The 24,707-nt window shown below is 56.1% G+C and overlaps 2 protein-coding genes across 4 annotated transcripts; both read right to left on the bottom strand.

Annotated features, from left to right (window-relative positions):
• Positions 1–1,472: 1,472 nt before the first annotated feature.
• ACTG2 (actin gamma 2, smooth muscle) lies at positions 1,473–4,793 on the bottom strand. 2 transcript variants are annotated; one of them, XM_074808288.1, is made up of 9 exons: positions 4,577–4,594; positions 3,633–3,804; positions 3,402–3,530; positions 3,204–3,314; positions 2,816–2,900; positions 2,559–2,720; positions 2,274–2,465; positions 1,856–2,037; positions 1,473–1,745 (listed from the first exon to the last, which is right to left on the bottom strand). In XM_074808288.1, the coding sequence occupies exons 2-9, from the start codon at positions 3,756–3,758 to the stop codon at positions 1,602–1,604; spliced, it is 1,131 nt and encodes a 376-aa protein (XP_074664389.1). In that variant the 5' UTR covers positions 3,759–3,804; positions 4,577–4,594; the 3' UTR covers positions 1,473–1,601. The 2 variants fall into 2 exon arrangements, with proteins under 2 accessions (XP_074664389.1, XP_074664388.1); XM_074808287.1 differs by having other exon boundaries at positions 3,633–4,793.
• A 3,013-nt stretch (positions 4,794–7,806) lies between these two features.
• Positions 7,807–24,693, bottom strand: STAMBP (STAM binding protein). 2 transcript variants are annotated; one of them, XM_074808286.1, is made up of 10 exons: positions 24,550–24,693; positions 21,516–21,756; positions 16,414–16,489; positions 15,679–15,774; positions 14,600–14,975; positions 13,766–13,890; positions 12,677–12,814; positions 11,024–11,136; positions 9,768–9,867; positions 7,807–9,215 (listed from the first exon to the last, which is right to left on the bottom strand). In XM_074808286.1, the coding sequence occupies exons 2-10, from the start codon at positions 21,728–21,730 to the stop codon at positions 9,159–9,161; spliced, it is 1,296 nt and encodes a 431-aa protein (XP_074664387.1). In that variant the 5' UTR covers positions 21,731–21,756; positions 24,550–24,693; the 3' UTR covers positions 7,807–9,158. The 2 variants fall into 2 exon arrangements, with proteins under 2 accessions (XP_074664387.1, XP_074664386.1); XM_074808285.1 differs by lacking the exon at positions 24,550–24,693 and adding an exon at positions 24,283–24,537.
• Positions 24,694–24,707: the final 14 nt, after the last annotated feature.

Here is a 24,707-nt window from a genome sequence, read left to right as displayed (position 1 = left end):
CCGTGACGTCAAGACGCGGGAAGCGGCGGGAGGGGAGGGGGAGGGGTGGAAACAGACGCGGAAGCGGCGGGTGAAAGCGCGGGGGGTGCTGGGGGCGGTATGGTAATTTATGCAAATGTTACCCCGCCCACAGCATGTCCCGGCAGCGCTGGAGAGGGGACAGGCGGGGCAGCAACAGGGGGTCGGGGGCACCAACACGGGGTCAAGGGCATTGAGATGAGGTCAAGGGCATCAGTGTGACATTGGGGACACCCGCATGGGGTTGGGGGCACCACCATGGGGTCAGGGGCATCAACATGGGGTGGGGGACACCACCATGGGGTCAAGGGCATTGAGATGAGGTCAAGGGCATCAACATGATATTGGGCATGCCTGCATGGGGTTGGGGACACCACCATGGGGTCAAGGGCATCAACATGGGGTGGGGAACACCAACAGGGGGTCAAGGGCATTGAGATGAGGTCAAGGGCATTGATGTGACATTGGGGACACCCGCATGGGGTTGGGGACACCAACAGGGGGTCAAGGGCATCAACATGGGGTGGGGAACACCAACAGGGGGTCAAGGGCATTGAGATGAGGTCAAGGGCATTGATGTGACATTGGGGACACCCACATGGGGTTGGGGACACCACCATGGGGTCAAGGGCATCAACATGGGGTGGGGAACACCAACAGGGGGTCAAGGGCATTGAGATGAGGTCAAGGGCATTGATGTGACATTGGGGACACCCGCATGGGGTTGGGGACACCAACAGGGGGTCAAGGGCATCAACATGGGGTGGGGAACACCAACAGGGGGTCAAGGGCATTGAGATGAGGTCAAGGGCATTGATGTGACATTGGGGACACCCACATGGGGTTGGGGACACCACCATGGGGTCAAGGGCATCAACATGGGGTGGGGAACACCAACAGGGGGTCAAGGGCATTGAGATGAGGTCAAGGGCATTGATGTGACATTGGGGACACCTGCATGGGGTTGGGGACACCAACAGGGGGTCAAGGGCATCAACATGGGGTGGAGGACATCAACAGGGGGTCAAGGGCATTGAGAGGGGGTTGAAGGCATCAGTAGAGGTTTGGGGACATCAGTGCAGGGTTGGGGAGACCATCATGAGGTCAAGGGCATCAACCCAGGGTTGGGGGCATCAGCGTGGGGTGTGGGCACCAACATGGGGTCAAGGGCATTGACACAGGGTTAGAGGCAATGACATGGGAGTTGGGGGCAACAACAGGAGGTCAAGGTCATTGATACAGGGTTGGAGGCATCAGTGTGGGATGGGGGGCAACAACATGGGGTCAAGGGCAACAACACGGGGTCTGGGGCATCAAGCCAAAGTCAAGGGCATCAGCATGGCATCAGGGGCACCAACATGAGGTAGGGGCTCCCCCACCCATCACCCCATTACCCTCAGACCCCCTCAAGCCCTCCCCCCCCCCCCAAGATCTCCCAGAAAAGGGACAGAGCCTGGAGAAAAGGCTTTAATGCGCAGAGGGTGGCAGGGAGGAGCAGCAGGGACCGAGGAGGAGCAGGGCACCCCAACCCCGGCGGGGGGGCGAGGTGGGGGGGGGGGGCCGCTGCAGGGCAGGGAGGGGGCTTAGAAGCATTTTCGGTGGACGATGGAGGGTCCAGCCTCGTCATACTCGGGTTTGCTGATCCACATCTGCTGGAAGGTGGAGAGGGACGCCAGGATGGAGCCGCCGATCCACACCGAGTACTTCCGCTCCGGTGGGGCAATGATCTGCCGAGACATGAGCCCGTTAGGTTACACCCCTTGATCCCCACCCCCTGCCCCAACATTTGGGGTGTTGGTGGCCATGGCTTGCAACCCCCCCCCTCCCCATCACCTACTTTGATCTTCATGGTGCTGGGAGCCAGCGCCGTGATTTCCTTCTGCATGCGGTCGGCGATGCCGGGGTACATGGTGGTGCCGCCGGACAAGACGTTGTTGGCGTAGAGGTCCTTGCGGATGTCGATGTCACACTTCATGATGGAGTTGTAGGTCGTCTCGTGGATGCCGGCTGACTCCATACCTGGGGTGGAAGGGGGCTGTCAGCACCCTGACTCCCACCCATGCCTCCTCAGGGCTCCCCAAAAGAGCCATGGGGTCACCCAAGGGTTTGTTCCGCCATGTGGGGTGAAAAGGGCTTGGGGGAGCCCCGAAACAGCGCTGTGGGGCACCCGTGGGAGGTGGGTGACCACTGGTGGGGTGGTGGGGATGGGGGGCAACCACACTGGGAGCTGCCAGGACAGTTCAGGGTGGGCTCACCGATGAAGGAGGGTTGGAAGAGGGTCTCAGGGCAGCGGAAACGCTCATTGCCGATGGTGATGACCTGCCCATCGGGGAGCTCGTAGCTCTTCTCCAGCGAGGAGGAGGAAGCAGCCGTGGCCATCTCGTTCTCGAAGTCGAGGGCCACGTAGCAGAGCTTCTCCTTGATGTCGCGCACGATTTCCCGCTCGGCTGTGGGAGACGACGGCGAACGGGCTCAGCGGGGTGCTGCGGCAGCACCGTGGGGTCCCCCGTCACCCCGTACCCCCCTCCCCGCCCCCGTACCGGTGGTGACGAAGGAGTAGCCCCTCTCAGTGAGGATCTTCATGAGGTAGTCGGTGAGGTCGCGGCCGGCCAAGTCGAGACGCATGATGGCGTGGGGCAGAGCGTAGCCCTCGTAGATGGGCACGTTGTGGGTGACGCCGTCCCCGGAGTCGAGGACGATGCCTGGGAAGGGAGGGAAGGTGAGGGAGGGGGCTTGGAGCCGGCTTGGTCCCTTCTCCATCATGGATGGTCCCTGGGATGCCGCGTGTCCTACTCACCGGTCGTGCGGCCGGAGGCGTAGAGGGAGAGGACGGCTTGGATGGCGACGTACATGGCGGGGACGTTAAAGGTTTCGAACATGATCTGGGAGGGAGGGTGAGAGGGGCAGCGGGTTAGGGGGGTCCCCAGTGGCATCCCACCCCCAACCCATGGGGACCATGCCTTCCCAGAGAGACGGGGTCATGCGAAAACACACATCGTTGCGTTGCACAGAAAAATAGGTGGGAAATAAAATTAAAAGAAAAATTAAAGCACCAAGCTCCACCCCACCACCTACTCCTCCACCCTACACCAGCCCCTCCTGGCTCGCTGAACCCCCAAATCCTCCATCCCTGGCTGTGGTTTCAGAGGGTCTGTCCCCATTCCGGGGGTCCCGCAGCACCTTACCTGGGTCATCTTCTCCCGGTTGGCCTTGGGGTTGAGGGGTGCCTCGGTGAGCAGGGTCGGGTGCTCCTCAGGGGCCACGCGCAGCTCGTTGTAGAAGGAGTGGTGCCAGATCTAGGGCAGGTAAAGGAGAATTAGGTTCTTACCCCAAACCGAAGCTGGGGCCAGCACCCACTCCCCGTCCCAGGGCGGGGGTCTCACCTTCTCCATGTCATCCCAGTTGGTGATGATGCCGTGCTCGATGGGGTACTTGAGCGTGAGGATACCCCTCTTGCTCTGCGCCTCGTCGCCCACGTAGCTGTCTTTCTGCCCCATGCCTACCATGACACCCTAACGCCGGCGAGAGAGACGGCCTCGTTAGCTTCATTTCGGTGATTAAAGCAGGGTGGGGGGGCAGCTGGGGGCTGCCGCTTGCCTCCCCTGGGTACCCACCTGGTGCCGGGGTCGCCCCACGATGGAGGGGAAGACGGCGCGGGGGGCATCGTCGCCGGCAAAACCGGCTTTGCAGAGGCCGGAGCCGTTGTCGCAGACCAGGGCGGTGGTCTCCTCCTCGCACATGGTGGGGCCGGGAGCGGTTGGTGTTCAGGGGGACCTGGGGGAAAAGCTGGGGCAAGGGGGGAAAACAGTGTTAAAGGATGGGTGGGGAGAGGGTTACGCTGCGCCGCCGCGTCCGGCTTTGGATGGTTGGAGTCCTTGGGGGGACGTGCGGCCTCGCAAAATCCTCCACGGGCCGTGCCGAGGGGCGGCTGCCGGGTCCGGCCCCGGTGTGGCGATGCTGGGAGCGAGGTGATGCTCATTCCCCATGGGTGTGGCTCCACACTGATGCTGCTGCTCCACCTTCACCAGATGGTGCCCAAAACGGGTGCCAAAGCCTCCTGCCCGCGCTCGGCCGGCAGAAGCGCTGCCCAGGGAGCTGTGGCATTGCTGTCCCCGGCCGGTGCCCCCCGAGGCCGATGGCCTCTCCTCCGGTCCTGTCTTGGCAGCCCCTTGCCGCTCTGCCCTCGCATCCTTTCCCAAAAATGGGAAAAAAATAGCCCTTCCCAGAGGGTGCCCTCCTCCACCAGCAGATACGCTCCCAAATCCAGAGGGAAGCAGGCGAAAACATCACAGGAGCCCAAAAAGAAAAAAAAAAACACACCAAAATCGCAGGGATTTCTGGAAGAGCAGGACCCGCTTTGGCCGCAGCCCAGCTCTCGTCGCCTCCACGGAAGCCCCCAGCTGCGGGGTCGTGCCAGGGTTGTCACCCCTCCCTGTGCCGTGCGAACTGAGCCTGGGCCACTCCATTAAGCACAGGGGCACCCCGAAACCCCCCGGGGTGTTTTTCCTTCCCGCTTTTTCTGCAAGCAAAAGGGAAACCAGGGCTGGGCAGTACTCACCGTGGAGGCGAGAGCTCCTTTCCTCTGGGACCGAGTCCCGAGGAGCCTTTGGTATAAATACCAGCGAGCCCGTGAAACCTCAGAGGCGGATCCTCTCTAAACAAAGACCCTAAATAGGCTAAGTGATGGTGTGTTAGCCATATGGCCATATAAGGTGTTTTATTTCATTAAATTGACCTTGGACTGATGGTAGGACCCAGCACGGTTAATTATTGTAAGAAAAATATATGTGGGGATGCTTGGGAGGCAACATCCCATTTGTGAGTCTGTTCCTTTTATGCTCCGCTCCGATAAACAAGTGAGACACAAGTCCTTATAAGTGACGGGCTCAGCATCTCTGGTTCCTGGGGCGAGTGCGGAGAAACCCCACCCGGGTGGAGGTGGGTGTTGGGGCTCTGCCGTGGGGGACACCCTGGAGCCGGGAGGGGAATTTGGCATTGCCAAGACACTGGAAATGCCCTGGGTTGGTGCATCGCTTCCTCCCAGCCTCGGTTCCGCCACATCTCCAGAATCCGGCACCTTTGGGATGACTCTCCCTGGGGTTTTCTCTCTCTGCCCCCATTTTTGGTCTTTCTGTGCCCCTCATCCCCCAGATCCTTGGCTTGAGCAGGGCCAGGACTCGTGGGTCCAAAGCCCAGCCCTGTGTCATGGCTGCTCCCTGTCCCCAGGAGGATTTTGGAGGCAGGATGAGCCCCGACCCCCCAAGGGGCAATGTGGGTGCTGTCCCCTGGCCCCCCAGCCCGAACACAGCATGGGGGGGCCGGAGCCACCCCTGGCCCTGCAGACGCAGCCTTGACAAGCGGCAAACGGAGCCGCAGGGGCCCACGGCCCTCGCAGAGGCCAACCAACGGCTGCCAAACTCCCGGCTGCCTTTTTAAGGGCAACGGTCCCACACCGGGGACTCTCCCCGAGCACCCGGGGCAGGGGGGAGGCAGGAGAGATGCCTCGAAGCCACCACCCAGAGCTACAGGGACTCAGGTTGGAGATGGGGAAACTGAGGCACGGGGGGGGCCTGGGCTGTCTCCTGCTTTGCTTTGTGGGGTCCTGAGCTGTGCTCAGGGCAGGGTCATCAAGGCACCGGTGCAGCAATAAGGATCAAGAGCTGCAGGGTCCCACCACTACCAGAAGGGACCCAAGAATCCTGTTGTCCCTCCCCCAGCCCTGGAGAGAGGGAGCAGACTCCAAGCTGTCACCCTGGGCAGGACAGGGACACAGTGCCTCCCCGGCACGCCCAGCCCGCTCGCACCTCCAACAATGTCCCCAGTCAGTGGCTCTGCCCTGGTTATTCCCCTTCCTCTAGAAAACCTCAGCACAGGGGGGCTGGATGTGGCCCCTGGGTCCCCAGCCGTGCACTTGGTGTCCCCACTACATGCCCTGCACCCCGGGGACCTGCTGCCACCTCGTGTCCCAACCTGGTTCCCTTGGTTCACTGCCAAACATGAGGTCACCGAGGCAAAAGGTTGCCATATATGACATGCTGATTAAAAAAAAAAAAAAAAAATTAATCCAAAACCCAGCAGAGAGTGGTGGTGGGGGGGGAAAAAGGGGGGCTGGATGGAGACAGTGGCCTGGAGAGCCCCACGTGGAGGGAGCACAATTGTGGGGGGCTGCATGGAGCTGGTGGTGGGACCCTGTCAGGTGCCCCTCAGGGTGGAGAGGGACCGTGCCCAAAGCCACGGAGACACCCCCGAACCCGCAGCTGGTGCAAACCACAGGGTGTCAACCCCAGCCCCTGCTCTGCAGTGCCAAGTCACGAGGCGTCGCCATCCCTGGTGCTCGCCAGGGACGGGCGCGTCGGCTCCGAGCTCCCCATCCCCGCAGGATCCCCAGAGCGCCCCGAGCCGCGGCACGGTGGCCAGCTGGGCCAGGAAGCCTTTTGGCATGGCCAGTTTGAAGCTGGGACGGCGGCGGCAAAGCTCCGAGTGGGAGCAGGCGCGCAGCCTAAAAAGGAAAGGTTTGGCCACCGCAGCCAATCCAGCTGCCGGCTCTGCCGGCGCTCGGCGGCCCCGGGATGCTCGCAGGAACGCGAGGCATCTCCCGGCACGGGCGAGGCTGGCCTGGGACGAACGCGGGACGAGGAGGGGGAGTCAGCCCTGGTTTGTCGTGGGATTTCAAAAGTGCCGGCGCGCAGGCCGGCCCTCGGCACCTCCCTATAAGGGTAACATTCGCGCTTTAAACCTCTCGGGCTGTCGCTGAGGACGGACAAACCAGCGACGAGAGCTGGGGCAGGGATTTGGGTCTGTTCCCATCTCCAAGGCAGAGATAACATTGCTCCCTGCCTGCAGGAAACACCCCAAAACACGCAACCCACGCTGTTGCAGAAAATAAACCGCTACTGCAAAGCGTGGTTGCTGTTAGGATTTAGCTCCTACCAAATTCAACCCCCCGTTTTGAGCGATTTTAAGGTGTAATGGTCACATCTGGTGCAGCTGGACAGACGGGGGGGGGGTTAGTGGGACACAGGCAGTAGTGCCAGGATATCAGCACTCATCCCAACGCACAAACTGATGACTCAGTGACTTTTAAGTGAAAAAATGTGATTAAAAAGCCGCCAAGCTCAGAGAACAGGGCTGGGTGCGAGGCAGCAGCTGGCCGCTGACGTGAGAAACACAGCCCTTGCGTAGGGCCGTGCTGTGAGGTATTTGAAAAATTCTCCACGAGGCTTTATCGGTCACTGGGACGACTTGCAAACAAAGCAGGGATTGGCCACCAGCTCCTCTCCGCGGCTGGTGCTCTCTGCTCAATGCTGGGGTCAGCTCAGACCCGAGACCTTCAGGTAAATAAATCTGTTGTGATATTCACTACCAATTTGCAGGAATCGCTGCCTTGCAAGAAGCTTTCACACTTCGTGTCCCCACAATGCTCCGAGGGAGCCACCAGGCTGAAGAGCAAACTGCTGCACTCTGCGTAGAGCCACGGGATGGACACCCCTACACCAAGGCTGCAAAACCCACCCTGAGCATAATTTAAATAAATTAGGTCTGAAAGTTCGTTCCCACAGCTGCACTGAAGTCCCCTTGCTTCCCTCCCACTGCCGGGGGCAGCCTGTTTCCAAAACCAACTGCAAAAGCGATGGCAGCAGTAGTTTGTCACGCAGGAGTCAAGGAGGTGGCTGTTGCAAATAAACACAACCCCTGAATAAATCAATTCCCTCCCTGCTCTCAGCCACACCGGCCCCCTCCAACCCACCGAGTTCGCTCAAAGAAAACGAGTGGCCAAAGAAACCCAGCCAAGATAACAGAATCCATCTGTGTTAAAACTGAACACCAAGGAATTCTGTATGTAGAAGTACAAGGACATGACATAGAGAACATGTATGTATGCATGCCAGGTGGGAAGGCAACTCCAGCCGCCTTCCCCTCCCCGCACGGCCATGTGCTGATCATCAGAGCATCCTGCTGGAGGATGTGGAGACGCCGTGGATCACGCTCGGCCCTTTGAGGCCAGATGCCTTCCACCTTTCAACACTGCTTCTTCCCTTTCAACGCCGGCAGAAGCGAGGGCGGAGGCTCAGCACGGAGAGCGCAGGGAAGGAAAATTGCTGCTTGGCATCTGACGAAAAGTCATTCGGAGGAGGTCCCCGGCTGATGTACCGCAGAACAACGACGTCACGGAGCGCTTGGGTTTTGGCAAGGACAGGCTTTCTACTGCTTTGAGAAGCGCAGAGGCAGTTGGGCATGGTGATCTCTGAGACTGAAGAGGCCAAAGCTGCTGGAGTCCTGTCTCTGAGCGGTGATGGCCTTGCAGAGCCTTCACAGGCCAATGCTGCAGCCAAGAGACCGAGAGCCTCCTCCACGGTAACACCAGCAACAAGCTGAACATAAGCCCTCGCCAGGCAGCCTGAGGGCCAGAGTGAATCCCCCATCCAGGAAAAGGAATGAAGCAACCAGAGACCCCTCGTCACTGCTGGAATGGAGCAGCTTGTGCAAAGCAGTGCCGCATCCAGGCACCTTCTGCCCTGAAACACTGAAACAGGGGTTCCCAAAGGAGGTTGGGCCTTTCCATACCTCAGCGGGCAAAGACCCGAGTACCAGAAGCAGGACTCGCTCCGGCTCAGCAGTGGTAAGATCTTGCAGGGGGTGAGAGGGGTTAGGAAGGTTTAATCTTAAACTACAGCAAAGACTTATCTACTCCAGCCAGCTGCACTGAGACCACAGCAACCCAGAGAGAGAGGCAAAACAAAGCATGGGTTAATTCGGGCAAGTCCCACTTTGGAAAGCACTTGGAAGAGGTTTCCACACCTCATGGTTGCAGCAAATCACAGGGAATTTCCCCAAGAAGCTGTTCAAGCCATAGATTAGAGTATTAAACAATTGCTTCAGTGTTAGCTTCTGTCTTTGAACTTCCAGTTAGCTTTTCCCCACACCCTGAACCTCAGGACCACTTCGCCAGCCCGACGCCAGGCACTGAGGTTTCACGTGCTCCTGCTGAGGTCAGGGTATTGATTTCACCGTGATTATTGGGGGAGGAAGGGGAAGGATCACTACACGGTGGAAATCATCTGCTACAGGGGGAAAAAAAAAAATTCCCTAGGCCTAGAAGGAAGGTAGATGGTTTTCTGTAAATGGGTAAGGCAAGAGGCCTATCGGAGATCCATCAGGACCACGTCTCTCTCGACTACTGACACATGATTGCAAGTCTGGAAGAGAGGGGAAGAGAAAGAGGGGACAGGGGGTTATTTAGATGTTCCCACAGCTCGGGTGAGTCCCCTCTACCTCCTGACATAACCTGCACCCAGCATCCTTTGCAGGACAGCCCTCTTGGACTAGGAACTAGCGCCCCAGCCAGTGCCACACAAAGACCGTGGCGCTACACAAATATAAATGTGTGTCTCCCAAATACCGCTGCCTTGATCTGTTTCTGCAGAGGAGTGCTCTGCATCACGCCTCCAACACATGCTAACAAGCTAGAAACTGCTCTTGCACCTCAACTCTAGGAAGAGACAAGTCCCTGCCAGGCTGACCCTCCTGTCCTGGGTCACAGAATCACAGAGTCATCTCGGCTGGAAAAGCCCTTGAAGCTCCTCCAGTCCAACCATGAACCTCACACTGACCGTTCCCAACTCCACCAGATCCCTCAGCGCTGGGTCAACCCGTAATGGGGTCACAGCCTGGCACCCAGACACAGACAGAAATTCAACCCAAGTGCCCACGTGGTCCTACAGCCCCCGCTGCCTCGTGGGGTGACTTACAGTGAAGAGAGGGGGGTCTTTGGAGTGCGGGTGGAATCCTTTCTGCCGGCAGGAAGATATCTCCTCCAGGCCATGCTCTGTCAGCTTGAAAAACCCCGTCCTAGAGCAAACAAACACAAGCTCTGTGTAGCTCAAGCCTCTGCAAATAGAAGCACCTCCTTCTGCGTCTCCAGGAGCACGCCTGGGTCTACTCATCTCGAGCACGAGCAGAGATGCCTGCTGTGGGACGCTCCTCTGCCCAGGACACTCCTCTCCCCAGCCCCGCAGCTGCAGACCAGTCTCCTTTCACAGGTGGGCACCCATCGCCCCAATACGACCCCTCCAAGCCAGCTCAAAGGAGCTCTCGGGTCACACATGCTCTTCCAGCCTCTTTTGGCAAGATTTTCAGAATCACAGAATCATTCAGGTTGGAAAAGCCCCTTGGGATCATCGAGTCCAACCCTCAGCCCGACTCTACAAAGTTCTCCCCTACCCCACATCCCCCCACAGCTCATCCAAACGGCCCTTAAACACACCCAGGGGTGGGGACTCCACCCCCTCCCTGGGCAGCCTATTCCACTCTCTGACCACTCTGGCGGGGAAACATTTTTCCCTCCTGTCCAGTCTGACCCTCCCCTGTTGCAGTTTAAAGCCGTTCCCTCTTGTTCTGTCACTAATTCCCTGGGAGAAGAGACCAGCACCAACCTCTCCACAACGTCCTTTCAGGGAGCTGCAGAGAGTGATGAGGTCTCCCCTCACCTTCTCCTCCTCACACTGAACAGCCCCAGCTCCTTCAGTTGCTCCTCACAGGATTTATTCTCCAGGCCCTTCCCCAGCCTCGTTGCCCTCCTCTGCCCTCGCTCCAGCCCCTCGAGATCTCTCTCGGATTGAGGTGCCCAAAACTGGACACAACCCTCCAGGTGTGGCCTCACCAGTGCAGAGCACAGGGGGACTGTCACCTCCCTGCTTCTGCTGGTCACACTATTTCTAATCCAAGCCAGGATGCCTTTGGCTTTCTTGGCCACCTGGGCACACTGCTGGCTCATGGTCAGCTGCTTGTCAATTAGAACCCCCAGATCCTTTTCTTCCAGACAGCTCTCCAGCCACATTCATTGCGTGACTTGACATTTTATTCCCAACCAGGAATCTGACAGAGGAAGGGTGGTGGTAAACAGCCCTTCAACACCTTCTGAAGAGGCCAGACCTCCTGCCCAACCCTTTTGGTTGGGCAGCACAGGCAGAAGGAAAGGCCTTCCCTACCCCACATCCATACTTACTCCTGGTATTTTGGAGAACATACGATAGCAATGGACTCTGGCAACATCATCTGGTAGGAGCAGTGTGTGTGCAGGTCGACACTGGAGAGGAAGGCTGTCTGCGTGGGGTGAGTCTGAAACACAGGGCAACAGAAAAGAGAGGAAGTTACAGCAGGGTTGGAGAACTAGTCCAAAGGGACCATGTCTACCAAGCTAAGGTGTAACAGAGAAGAGACACAGGTCCTCAGATGGCACAGAGGACACTGCACACAGAAAATGGTTTTGGATTGTCCCAAAACATCTGCTCCTCTTTTCCATTTGGAATAAGTACAGGAGCTCTACATTTCTGGCCATATCCCATGGAAAGTCACACTTTAAGGCACAGCACTGTCCTTGCTTTCCTGCACGCCTCCCTGCAGGGCAATTCACACGTTTCTGAAGAGCACAGCATCACCAGGCTCGAAACACACTGCCAAGGCACTTCAAGAGATCACATTCCACCGAGATGGCTGAGGGTTGTACGATCATAGACCACACCTTACCCAACTCTGGCTGACAGCTACATGTCACAGCCTAACTCTTGCTTAAAGGTGTTTCACAGAATCACCTTGGTTGGAAAAGCCCTTGAAGCTCCTCCGTTCCCAACTCCACCAGATCCCTCAGCGCTGGGTCATCCCCTCCAGGGATGGGGACTCCCCCCCTGCCCTGGGCAGCCCATTCCAACGCCCAACAGCCCCTTCTGCAAAGAAATCCTTCCTAAGAGCCAGTCTGACCCTGCCCTGGCGCAGCTTGAGGCCATTCCCTCTTGGCCTGGCGCTGGTTCCTTGGCTCAAGAGACTCCTCCCCCCTCTCTGCACCCTCCTTTCAGGGAGTTGCAGAGGGCCATGAGGTCTCCCCTCAGCCTCCTCTTCTCCAGACTAAACCCCCCCAGTTCCCTCAGCCGCTCCCCATCAGACCTGTGCTTCAGACCCTTCACCCTTTCTCCTTTTCCTTGTTCGATTTTTGCTGCTAAGACTAGCAGACAGGTCAAAGGGACTCTTGAGGGTCCCTGGATGCTGCAGGGATGTCACTGAAGAGTTAACACCAAAAGCAGACACCCCACACGTATCAGGCACACGCAGCAGGCATTTATTTGTCAAAGCCCGTGAGGCAGCTGTTGCTTTCGAGAGATTACTCAGCAGCACCAAACATTTTGCTTGGCACCGATCCGACTGCCAAAGGCTCCGTGGGGACAGGCAGCAGGGCAGCGCTGAAGCCAGCGGAGGAATCTGGAACTGGCACATCCCGTGGCAGAGCAGCACACAGCTGTCTGCGAAAAGCAGCGCTACTACGGGGACGCATCGCGGGAGAGGCCCTGCGCTGACAGCGGGAGCTCAGGATGTCCCCAGTGCCCCTGGAGTCAGCTTTTAGCTGGATGAAACGGGAGCTTCATGCCCAATATCCCGGTTTCAAAGGGCTTGATGCTTTAGGAAGGGAGCTAAGCTTAACACAGATCTGGACTTCTCCAGCAGAGCAGTGACTGAGACTGCACCAGAGAAATCCAACCAGAGGATGCTGCCTGCTCCATCCCAGCTCCTCCAGCAAATTCTCCTCCGCCAACCCTGCCCCACACACCCCTTTGCCTCCTGGCTGAACGCAAGACCAGTCAGGAAGTGAAACAGGAACAAGACTCACATGGATCCAGCCTAGCGTAACAAGGCTGTGCTGATCCTGGATCACAAAGAGCTCCTCTTCATTCTCCGTGTTGCAATAATCAGGGCCTCCGTACTGCTTGGGAACGATGACGTGGGTTATCGTGAACTCGTTCCTCATCTGCAAGGCAGCACAGGAAGGCTGTTACCCACCGGACCCCCCCAAGCAGGAAACGCTGCTGCCGCCCACTGCTGCAATCGTAATTTCCTAAATTTTGGGAACGCAGTATTTCTGCATTCATCACTCAGGGGCCCAGCCAGGGGAACGGCAGCTCTGGAAACAAGCCCACGGGTGCATCTACTGTCCATTTACAGGTCACAGAAAGGGGAACTGCAAGTTACTGACAAAGGAATCGCAGGATTTTCTGAGTCTGAGCATGACCCACAGCTTTCTATTTCATTTTCCCTGCCATGCAGAGCACCCACAAGAGCTCAGAGAAGTCCTGGATGCCCACTGAAGTGGAATCTCTCCACTCACCAGGAGATGATGCCTCACGATTAAATAATCACCAAGTGTCTGGAAGTAGCTGGATTGCAGAAAGTTGCTACATCAAACAACTTCATTTCAAAGCAAACTTCTGCAAGCAAAGCAGCCCCAAGTGACTCAGGGGAGATAGGCTAGAGCTGCCAACAGACACCTGTGCACACAAAACTCTTTGGGGGAGAATTAACTGTCTCCAGGTGGGGTTTGCACAGCCTTGTCTGGGTGAGGGTCCTAGTTCACAGCTGGGACACCTCAGTCCTGCTGGTCCCAGAGGACGCGTCACCGGCCACAGAGGAGTGCTTGAGGCAGCAACCCAGCAGAGAGTCATCAGGAGAAGAGAGGAAGCTGAATGCTCGCGGGGACTTGGTGGCTGGCACCATTCAGTGTGAGGAAACCCTAACACAGAAGGGAGGAAAAGGAGAGGCAGCTCACCCCTAATGCTCACGTGAAAGCCTAGTCATCAGTGAAACTGCACTACAGCCTTCCGTGGCAAAAATCAGGGTCCCTGGGCCATTTTCAAAGCTACTGCACACCTTGACAAAAGGCTGCGGCGCCACTTCCAGGGTATAATTAGGATTACCACCTTACCAGCTTACCACAGAGGATCCCACAGGTCTCCACACCCCGGACCGTGTTGGCATCAGCCAGCTGGAGGAACTTCTGGCAGAGCTCCCGAGGGACAATGACCTGGCGAAGGACATCCATGCTGGCATCTGGGGGGAGAACAGGAGCACAGTGAGCAGCGACGGTCGGGGATGCTGGAGAAATGGTCCCGCAGGTCAGTACCTGAAGGGACTAGAAAATTCAGCCTGGAAAGATCAACTCCTCTAATGTCTACCCTTACAGCAGCAGTCACAGAAAAATAAAGTCACTGTGACACTTCATAAAGCAGAGTCACTACCTCTTTCAAAACAGGGACAAATTGAGAGAAAGAGATCTTTATCAGTGTGTCAAAACCCAAGTATTTTGTTAAAGAAAAAGATACCACAAACACTTACAAAACATCATCTAAAGAAAGATGTGTCACTGGTCAAGAACCAGTCATTTGGAAGTGTCTGAATCAGTATTTTGGAGCCGTATTTGGCAGAAGAGGAGAATTTGGACAGCCTAGCCAGGAGCTAAATGCCAGTCTCCAGTAAATATTTGGATCTAGGAAGGCCAAATAGGCCTAGACTCTAGACGAGCAGAGAGACCGGGCTGGAGAAGCACGAGGGGCTGATTCCCAAGAGGACAGAGTTCCCCCCAGCCCTGCAAACCTTTACTGGACAATGGGGAGAACACCCAGTGACTTGAAAGGGCAAACCCCTAGAAGGGGTGGAGCCATCATCAGATACTTCCAAGAGCCTCTCAAGACAAATCAGCTCCTTGGCCGTGTTTGGCTCAGCCCCAGCCAGGGAGAAGGGTGCACTGAGAGGTACTAACTGTTTTCCGTGCTCCCCAAAGCACTAGGTTTCAAAGATCTGTCCACAACAGGAGGTTTGGATGAGACAGTCCCCGCTGACGGACTTGCAGGGTGAACTGGAGAGACGGGAACCTTTGGGATTAAATCAGTCGGGGGCTTTTCCACGCCAGGGATGAGGGGTCCGTCCAGCGACTCAGGACTCGGCTCTGGCTTTCCAAATTCCTGCACTATCCTTAGACGTTCCTTCTCCAGCTCCTGCCGTCGAATCATCTCCTCGAAGGCATGAAACTGCTCTTGCTCTGCCTGCTGCTGCTTCATCAGAGCTACCCGATTTTTCTCCTCTTCCAGCTGCTGCTGCAAAGCCAAATTGCGAGCAAATTCCTCTTCCTTCTCCTTCTGCAAGGAGATATGCCAAAAGACATCAGCAGACAGGGGAACACTAGTCTGAGGCAGGATATGAAGCCTATGCACTGCAGACCCTCAGCAAACTGCTTCTAAAGGGTCTGCAAAAGGTACCCAGTGAAGAGCACTCACTGCCAGGAAGCTTCAGCTTGCAAAGCAGAGATCTGCACTTCCATCAGGAGAGCCAGCTAGACTAGGGCAGTAAAACTACTGCCTTACCCTCCCCTCTGCCACAGAAATATAATTCCAGGTTGATTTCCCTCTATCCTGTCTCTAAAATTGCACATGTCCACAGCAAAACTGACTGCAGAGTTTTCTGCTTTGCCCACAGAACGCCAGATCCTTGCCCATGCTGTTACAAGCCGCCTGCTGAGTTTCTGGATCATAAAGACCTAGACCTCGTGTTGGGACAAAGAGAAACAACAACCCAACAACATTCCCAGCTCAGATCGCCTCCAGGATGCACAATGAGAAGAGATGCAGGGGCACCTATGACAGATTCACCTACATAAGGGCAGCAGAGACACTATGGGGACCATCCTGCGCTGCAGGTGACGAGGCTGGACCCTGCAAGCTGGGACTACCCAGACTTCACGTTTCAGAGCACCCAGGGAGCCCTGGAGACCTGCCCTCTTCCAAACCCTTTGTGGCTGAGGGTCTTCTGGGGAGCACAGGCCTCCAGTCTGCTCTCACTCACCTTCTGCTCCTCGTACTTAGCATAGTCCTTGGCGTACCTCTTTAATAGCTCCGCCTTGAGCTCTTCAGCTCTGGGGAAGGCTACTTCTTTCAGTTTCTGAAGGGAGGAAACGCAGTCATGAGAGTGTGATAGCCCCAAGGCAAGAAAAACAAGATCTGAACAGATGCAAGGATCAACGGACATGGAGCTCCCAGAAATTATAAACCGTTCACGAGGCAGGAAGGGCCAAGCAGCTCCACCACCACGCGTGGACATGCTGGCAGGCTGCGGAGAGGCGTGTTGTGGCTGGGTGGCACACACAGCCCCGTGCAAGAATTTAGACAAGCTGTCCTTTGCTCTTCTGGTCAGTGCTGAGCAGAGCAGCAGAGGCTTCTCGTGGATGTGAGCAATCTCCAAGGATCCCCTGGCAAATCCCTGGAGAACCACCACATTGAGCATCCAGCCACCATGCACGGAAAAGCCACGAGGTCTTTAGAAAACAGGGAGTCTAACAAGAAAGGACACCCCAGTGCTCAACAGAGAGTAAACGGGACAACCACAGCCAGCCCAGCACAAGCACAACGGGGTAAGAAGAACCCAAACCATAACTCCCAAGGGGTCAGGACTGCCTGGTCAAGACAAGGCTTCTCAGCATTTGAGTGGATCACTCATCCCAGAGGCATGGAAACCCAAGGCTGATGACTCCAAAACATTTCCAACAGCAGCCATCAAAGACCTGGGAATGTTACTACTTACTTTCACTGTCTCCCTCTTTTCAGGTATGACGGCAGTTTTGTAATCGCGGTGCTGCGGCAGCTTCTCAATGAAGAGCCTGTAAACACAGGAGAGAAACTGCATTTCTGAATCACAGCAGAAAGGGACAAACACAAGACAGTAAGTGGTATTTTGCAGGCATGGATCACTCCGCTCCAGCAGTGTCCCCTTGCTCAGCCACCTCCACGGGCCCTGTGCTCCCCACAGTCAGGACAGTTGTCTGCCTTTCTGCAGGAAACCCTCCATCATGTAACGGCCTTCTGAGCTCTTCACGACACTCAGGAGATCTCGCTCAGTCCCAGGGGAGCGCCTCACACAGATTTTTCTTCCACCTGGACTTTGGAGACAATCCTCAGGGATAAATACATTTGTTTTGAACAGAAACATTAATAAGCTGGTCTAAAACACCAAGGACATTGGCAGTGATTCAGGAAGGTCCTTGGGCACCTGCCTACACCTCTGCAAGCATCCAAGGGGATAACACACAAGCTCAAGGACTTGGCTGACTCAGTGCTCACACTGTCCTTCTGTATGGGGGAACAAACAGTTTGTGCAAGAGATGGGGAAATTAACTCAGACCTTGAAAAGAGAAAACTTGTAGGTAAGCTAAAAGCAAGTTCACAACATCCCCAGCTGCTGCATCAGGAGCCTTCAGGCTCTGCGGCCTGACCACCCCAGAAGGTCAGGGCAATGTTTCAGGCAGCAGGGCTATTTCTGTGCAGATGTCTGGGAGGGAAATCAAGATTGAGCTCAACATCACCCCACTCCCAGCATGGCTACAAACAGGTTAATCTTCAACGGCTTCCCCCTTCCAGGGAGCTCTGCAGGACACAGTGGCAAAGACACAGAGTACTGCAAGCACTAGAACAAGGGAAAAAGCTGCAAACATGGGGCCATTCACTCTGGCTCAGCTCTGTGAGGCTCCCCAGGCTTCAGGCATCCCTGAGTTATCTCTGCAAACAAGTCTCCAGCAGCGCGCTAGCCGACTGCGTGCTCAGGGTGAGCTCACAGCGAGCTTAGCTGGGTCCTTGTGTCCTGCAAGTGGAGCTGTGCTTGCTCTGAGTGCCCACAAAGCCTCTGGGAATAACATAAAAACTTTGCCCTCCTTCATGGCTCTTTGCTACACTGCTTCAGCATTCAGAGGAGGATGCTCTCCAGCTCCTTTAGAGAGCAGCCTCGTGCCCAGGTACAAGGAAGAAGGTTAGCGAGTGCCCCAGGGAGCAGCACAAACCAACCAAGCAGAGCCAAGCAGGAAAAACTCAGGGGGGACAGAGTGAGAACGCTCTTCACGCTGAGAAGCCTCTGTGTGTGCAGTAAATAAACCCAGCTGCTCCAAAACCTCAGTCCTCTGGGAAAAGGGAAGGACTTTTTGCAACCCAGAACGGTCCTGGTTGCCACGGAGAGCGTGAGGATGCTCTGGCCAGAGACCACAGGATCAGCATAACCACATCACAGCCCGGAGGCACGGAGAAGCCACCGCTCCATCCAAAACACCCAGCAAGGTCCCCGCTCCCGGCTGGTGGTTGCGAAGTAGGTCACTGTGTCGAGGAGACAAAACAAGGCTGTGATCATTGCCAACAGCTAGCAGATTAAAATGGAAGGGATTAATTAAGAAGGATTAAGACCAGATGCTGGCCTGGGGAGGATGGAAAAACCAGCAGAGACAGCTGGGTTTCCACAAGTCAGGAAGGGGGGAAAAAGTGGGCAGCAGGATGAGAGGAGGACTCAGGCAGCCAGAGGAAAACTCTGGGGCAAGACCAGGCAGCAGTAGGCTGGGGATGGAGGCAGAGGAAGGGCAGGAACGGTTCACATTTCCTATCGACAGCACAGCTGAGGCTTGGCAAGACCAAAACCTGCAGCTCCCATTGCCAGAGTTTTGGGCTTGTTCAAACCTCCGCCTGCTCCCGAGTCCACTATGAGCAGCAGCTGTTTGGCACTAGCAGCCACATCACAGGCTATTTTTAAGCACTGCTACGGCACGCACGCCAAGCTGGCGTCTCTCGAGTCCCTTGCAACACCCCACGCAAACCCCTGGAGCCAATCCTAGCAGCTTACAGCCACGCAGGCAAACCAGGAGCCCAAACACCACGGAAAATTCATGTCTTATTTTTTTTTCTTTCTTATTTGGCTCTAGCAAAAAAATCAAACCTAGTGCGCCTGATGGGGATTCAAGGAAAACATCCACTCAGATCAACGCAGAAGAAGCTGTTCAAGACAAGAAGCAAGCAGATGTCTTACAAAGTGACAAGATGTGTTAAAAGTCCAGCCTGGTTATTCTTAGAGATAGTCGTGCTGCCTTCCTGCTCCCATGAGGGCTGGGCAACAAGCTTCACTTCCGCAAGGGAAAGAGAGGTGCTGTGCAGCCAAACGACCTGCACGAGATCGAGCAGGTGGCCAGAGGCCAAGCAGGGAACCTGGTGGCCTTGATGGGAATTTCAGCGCGGATCTGGCTTGAGATTACCTCATGTCTAGACAAGATTGTCTCAAAACCAATGGTTCTCCAAATCAGGCGCCACAACACGGATCTCATCATGTAATTCAGGCCTTAAGATCAGCCTTGGGAGTGCTGTATAAGGAAATTAAGAGAAATCCAGCTTCCTAAAGCCACACATACCATGGCTCGCTCCCAAGGATGATGCGCTCACTCCCACCTAACGCACCAAGCTCAGAGCCTCTCACGTACTTCTCAGAGCTGGAGTCCTCCTCTTCCTGAAGGTGCAGCCTGACACGGAAAGCACCTGCACTAGGCCACATGCTCCGGCAGGGAGCTGGGCTCTGGGAAAGGACAGCCCCAGCACTTACTGCAGGCGTGGGCTGAAGCGCCGGGGGAAGAATTACGGTCGTGTTTCTAGACAGGGGAGAGCAGAGCGAGTCCCATGAGGGGCTCCAGTTACCACTGCCCTGCTCTTGCCTTCTGGATCACGCCCTTGGGGAAGGGCATCTATCACAGAATCATCTGGGTTGGAAAAGCCCTTGAAGCTCCTCCAGCCCAACCATGAACCTCATCCTGACCGTTCCCAACTCCACCAGATCCCTCAGCGCTGGCTCAACCCGACTCTTCAACCCCTCCAGGGATGGGGACTCCCCCCCTGCCCTGGGCAGCCCATTCCAACGCCCAACAGCCCCTTCTGCAAAGAAATCCTTCCTAAGAGCCAGTCTGACCCTGCCCTGGCGCAGCTTGAGGCCATTCCCTCTTGTCCTGGTGCTGGTTCCTTGGCTCAAGAGACTCCTCCCCCCTCTCTGCACCCTCCTTTCAGGGAGTTGTAGAGGGCCATGAGGTCTCCCCTCAGCCTCCTCTTCTCCAGACTAAACCCCCCTGGCTACTTGGGGAAACCGAAAGATAAATCTAGAAAACACTTCATCAAGATTCACATCTTCATTTAAAGAAATGAGATGGTGACATTAAGTTTCTATCTTTAGACAATCCGGGGCAACAGCTCATATTCATCAGCACTGGAAAAAGTCACACCAAGGGAAGGGTTTTTCACCTTCCTGGCAGCCCAGCAGCCAGGTTAATGTAAATGCCAAGAGCATTTCAAAGCTGCTGGAGAGAAAACACACCAGCACCTATCACCGCTATAATGAAAGAGCGAAGGTGCTTTTAGTTCATTTGTTTAGTTAAAGAGTTTCTCCCTTGGCCCTGGCTACGTAACCAGCCTGGAAACCTTCCCGAGGGTTTTACGCTTCCCAGCTCCCTGTGCAGCCTCTCAGGGCACTTGCTACAATGCCCATAAAAGCTCAGGAAGTGCAAAGCGGGAAGAAAAGCTAATCAGAGAAAAATGCGTTGGATTTAGGGGGCAGGAAGCACACGGGGGCTGGAAGAGAAAATGCCCACAGAGATGCCAGCCACATTCTGGATAAGCAGGTAGCGTGGGCACAGCAGAGACCATACGAGTGGCACTGGGTGAAAAAGGGAGGGACAGGCTTTTGGCCAAAAAACCTACAGGAACAGGACACTCCGTGTCATTAGGATATTTTCCAAGGCTCACAGTTTTCAGCCCTTTGAACACCGACAGGCACAGCTACAGAGGCACATGTTTGCCTTGCTCATACTCCGGGCTGCTCAGACATGATCCAGACCTGACACCACGTCACCGCGTTAGCATGGTGCACGCTTCAGCTCGGCAACGAGGTTTCAGACCCAAGATGGCTCATTTTTGGGCAGCCGTGGAGATGACAGCAAGAATACGTGGGTCTTCACTTGTCTACACAGAACGTAGACCCTACAGCTGGAGACCCGGCAGGTGAAACACCAAACAGGGTGTTGGCTGGGTTTACAGACGGTCTGGGGCTTTCTAGAAGGGCGCTCAGTACCCAAGAAAGTCATGAGTTGATTAGGATCAGGTTCTTTGGACCCAGAACTCTTCCCCCGTCCCTTCTGAGAAGGGCTTGGATACATGCGTGTGTGTTGGGGATGGGGGTTGAGGATTATAATCTTTTGGGGATGTAAAACTAAACCTACAACTGGTCCCAGTCCCTGCACCTGAAGGAGGAACTCTCTGCCTGCTGTAAAAGGCTGTAGCAACTGAAGTGTAAAGCAGGTTTCTCCTCCGAAGACGGTTTATTAGAGAAACCACCAACTAGCCTAGATCCTTTCCAAGTAGATATCTGATACTGACATCCTCGACCACGGATCCTTGCCAATCCGTATGATGTCATGGCCAGCCTAGCGACAATCGAGGCCAATCTAGCTACTCTGTGGTGATAAAACACCAGGAAGCTCTGATATACAGGGAGACAAAACCTCCCTCCTGCTGACAGGAGCTTCTGCTAGCAGAGGGACAGGGGGATACAAGCTCAGCCTGGTTTCAAAGGGAAATTTTACAAACCTCCTGCAAAGAGGTGAGCGGCGTTTGTGGGTTTGTGCCTCACATCTTTACAACATCTCCTGGTCAGTCTAACCCGCTGTATCCTCACCTTTGTGGGAACCAAAATTCAAAAGGAGCAGAGCTCTGGCCAGAACCCAGTTCTTCCAGCTCAGCAAGGCCTCGCGGTGTTTAGAGACACTCGAAATATGCAACATCAAACCCACAACCCCTCGCCCCGACACAAGTTACTTGCAAACAAAGCAACGCTGCTCTTACGTGATATATTTGTTGTACAAAATAAAGGCGTGCTCAATATTGCCTTCCTCCGAGTAAATGGTCGCCATGCGGAGGATCTCCACCCCGGAGCGGTAGTAGCGTCGTGGCGGGATGTCCTCGTTCACTTCCACGGCGCTTCCCACCTGGATCAACCTTCGCACTCGCTCCTCCGGCGGGAGGCTGATGTCAGCGTGGTCGGGCATAATGACACACATCAAAGCTGCCACGAGGCTGACGAACTCTGTGGTGGGAGGAAAGTCAAGTGCATCAAAACCAGCGTAAACCAGGTAATTCATCCAGTTTCCAGCACTGTCTTTCCTTGATAGAAATCATGACCTCTCAGCAGAAAAGCTTTTAATACATGGGCCAAGCTAGGTCCTGAGGAAGGAATTTGGGAGAAGCCCAGCTCTTTTCAGGCACAGTGCTTGGATATTTACCTTTACGACCTGATAGGCTGCCACAAATTCAAGATCAGTTCTTGGCGATTGATTTCAAGCCAGGGTTTGACCCATCCAAATCCCACCCAAAGTAGCAATTCCTTCCCAATTGTCTCTCCACACAACAAAACTAGTGCCAGTCACTAGTCTGGGGAGAGATGACCAAAGCGTTTCACAGAATCATCTGGGTTGGAAAAGCCCTTGAAGCTCCTCCAGTCCAACCATGAACCTCACCCTGACCATTCCCAACTCCACCAGATCCCTCAGTGCTGGCTCAACCCGACTCTTCAACCCCTCCAGGGATGGGGACTCCCCCCCTGCCCTGGGCAGCCCATTCCAACGCCCAACAGCCCCTTCTGCAAAGAAATCCTTCCTAAGAGCCAGTCTGACCCTGCCCTGGCGCAGCTTGAGGCCATTCCCTCTTGTCCTGGCGCTGGTTCCTTGGCTCAAGAGACTCCTCCCCCCTCTCTGCACCCTTCTTTCAGGGAGTTGCAGAGGGCCATGAGGTCTCCCCTCAGCCTCCTCTTCTCCACACTAAACCCCCCCAGTTCCCTCAGCCGCTCCCCATCAGACCTGTGCTCCAGACCCTGCACCAGCTCCGTTGCCCTTCTCTGGCCACGCTCGAGTCATTCAAGGGCCTTTTTGGAGTGAGGGGCCCAAAACTGAACCCACTCATCGAGGGTTCACAGGGGTAGACACTGAGCACAGGGGTAAGATCCCTTTTCTGTCCCTGCTGGCCACGCTATTGCTGATGCAAGCCAGGATACCACTGGCCTGCTTGGCCACCTGGGCACACTGCTGGCTCCTGTTCAGCCAGCTAGCAGTCAGCACCCCCAGGTCCCTCTCTGGCTGTTTCATTCAGACTCGAGCAGAAATGGCTTTACACAGGGTTTCAACACCGCAGCATTCACCATTTCGCTTACACAGCAGCGAAGAAGCTGAAGGCCATCCTTCCAGCCGCTGCTGCTCAGCAGATCTGTCCTCACCCAACAAGCTCAATCCCAAATTGCTCTTGCCCGGGCACAGTTGCAATCCCTCTCCCCTCCATGCTGCGGGAGGCACACCCGTCACCCCAGGAATGCACCTCGACCTGATCCGTGTGTCTGCCTCCTGCTTGGCTCTGACAAACCCCTTCTCACCACAGCCATAAATTTGAAGCAGAGGAAATGCCGAGACTGTCTGAGGGGCAGCAAGCCCAGACATCCTCCACAACGCTCTTCCCCCTACACCAAAAGCACTTTTCCCTTGGAAAAGACACCCCAGACAAGTGTAAGGATTAAACTCCCTAAGAAATCACAGCGCTGAATCCAGAGCACCTCACAAGCCTTCCAGCAATGGGACTGCCACACACATGATGTCAAGATTTACTGCGGCTCCTTCCTAAATTGGGGGAAAGGTCCCGAGCTGAGCTAAGCACCATCTGAGGATCCTGCGTGGCAGAGGAGCTGCCCTTCTGAGGTTACCTCAGAGCAGAAGCTCCTTTTTAAGGCAGGCAGGCCCACATTTCTCAGCCTGCATCCTGGAGGGGCCTCCACAAGCCATTTGCCCTAAATAAGGGCTGTGGGATTGGGTCCTGCCAGGGGCTGCCATGCCAAAGCACTCACTTAGAGGGTGTGACAGAGCCACAGCTCAGAGTGGGCTTCAGCATCTCCTCCTCACTGGTGCTTCTGCCAAGGGAGTGGGTTCAGTTGCTCCCCCAAGCCAGAGCTCTCAGTCACCTCCCCAAACCAAAGCCCCTCTGCCAAGTTCCACAGTCCTTCTTCCCCAAGAGGGAACAGACACCACTCACCCACCATAACTCCCGGTGCCCACAACCCAGAACTCCCCCTAATTCCCACAGCATCCCTCAAGATAAGGAAAGTGCCCAAACCACCCCACCCCAAGCTGCTAGCCCCCCAACCACTGACCCCTCCAGTCATTGCCTACCAAGAGAGAGGAAGAACACCCCCCCCCCCCGCCCCCGCGCCAAATCAGAGCCATCCAGAACGTCCACAGCCCTTCCCCTGCAAGGGAGAGCAGAGGAGCCCCCCTGGACTGCCTGTCTCTCCCAGAACAGCCTCCCCCTGCCCTTCTCCTCTAAAACAGGAGTAGCGGATCCCCCAACCCAAGCCCCCACGTGCTCTTAGCCCCCCACAACAGAGCAAGGGGAGCCGCAAACCGGATCCCCCCTTCCTAAGGTGAAAGATACCCCCAGCCAGACTCCCCTGACCGGAGCCCCACGAAGGGAACCCCGATACGAGACACCCCCCTCCCTCCCCCAACCGGAGCCCGCCTGGCCCGTCCCGCCAGGAGAGGAAGGGACCCCCGCCGCCCCCGGGCCCGGCCCTGACCTGCCGCCGGGAGGGCGCCGCCACCCGCCGCCTCCCTCAGCGCTTCCGGGTTGCTGCTGAACGCCGACAGCACCGCCCCGCCTCGCTTTCAGCAGCCAATCAGGAGCCGCCGCAACATCCGGGCACGTCGCAGCCACCTCCCACTTCCGCCCGGCCGAGCGGCCGCTCGCTTTCCCTCAGCGGAAAGCCACGCGTCATGACGTCACACGCCGGCACTGAACCTTAAAGGCGCAGTTCCCTTCCCACCCCGAAAACACCCATTCTCACCCCAAAACGGCCCAGTCGCGCGGCCAGCGTTCACCGCCAGCCAACCCTCCGCTCGGATCGGAATCGCGGATCCAGCGCGGGGCGCCAGGCCCGGCAAGGGGAAGAATTAACCGCTCCACAACTGGGGGTTGAGGTTTACGCACCGCAGACATTTACTT

The sequence above is a fragment of the Strix aluco genome, chromosome 28 (assembly GCF_031877795.1).
Source record: "Strix aluco isolate bStrAlu1 chromosome 28, bStrAlu1.hap1, whole genome shotgun sequence".
Classification (NCBI taxonomy): Eukaryota; Metazoa; Chordata; class Aves; order Strigiformes; family Strigidae; genus Strix; species Strix aluco.
Note: the sequence above shows the minus strand (reverse complement) of the source record. Positions and strands in the feature narration are given on the sequence as shown.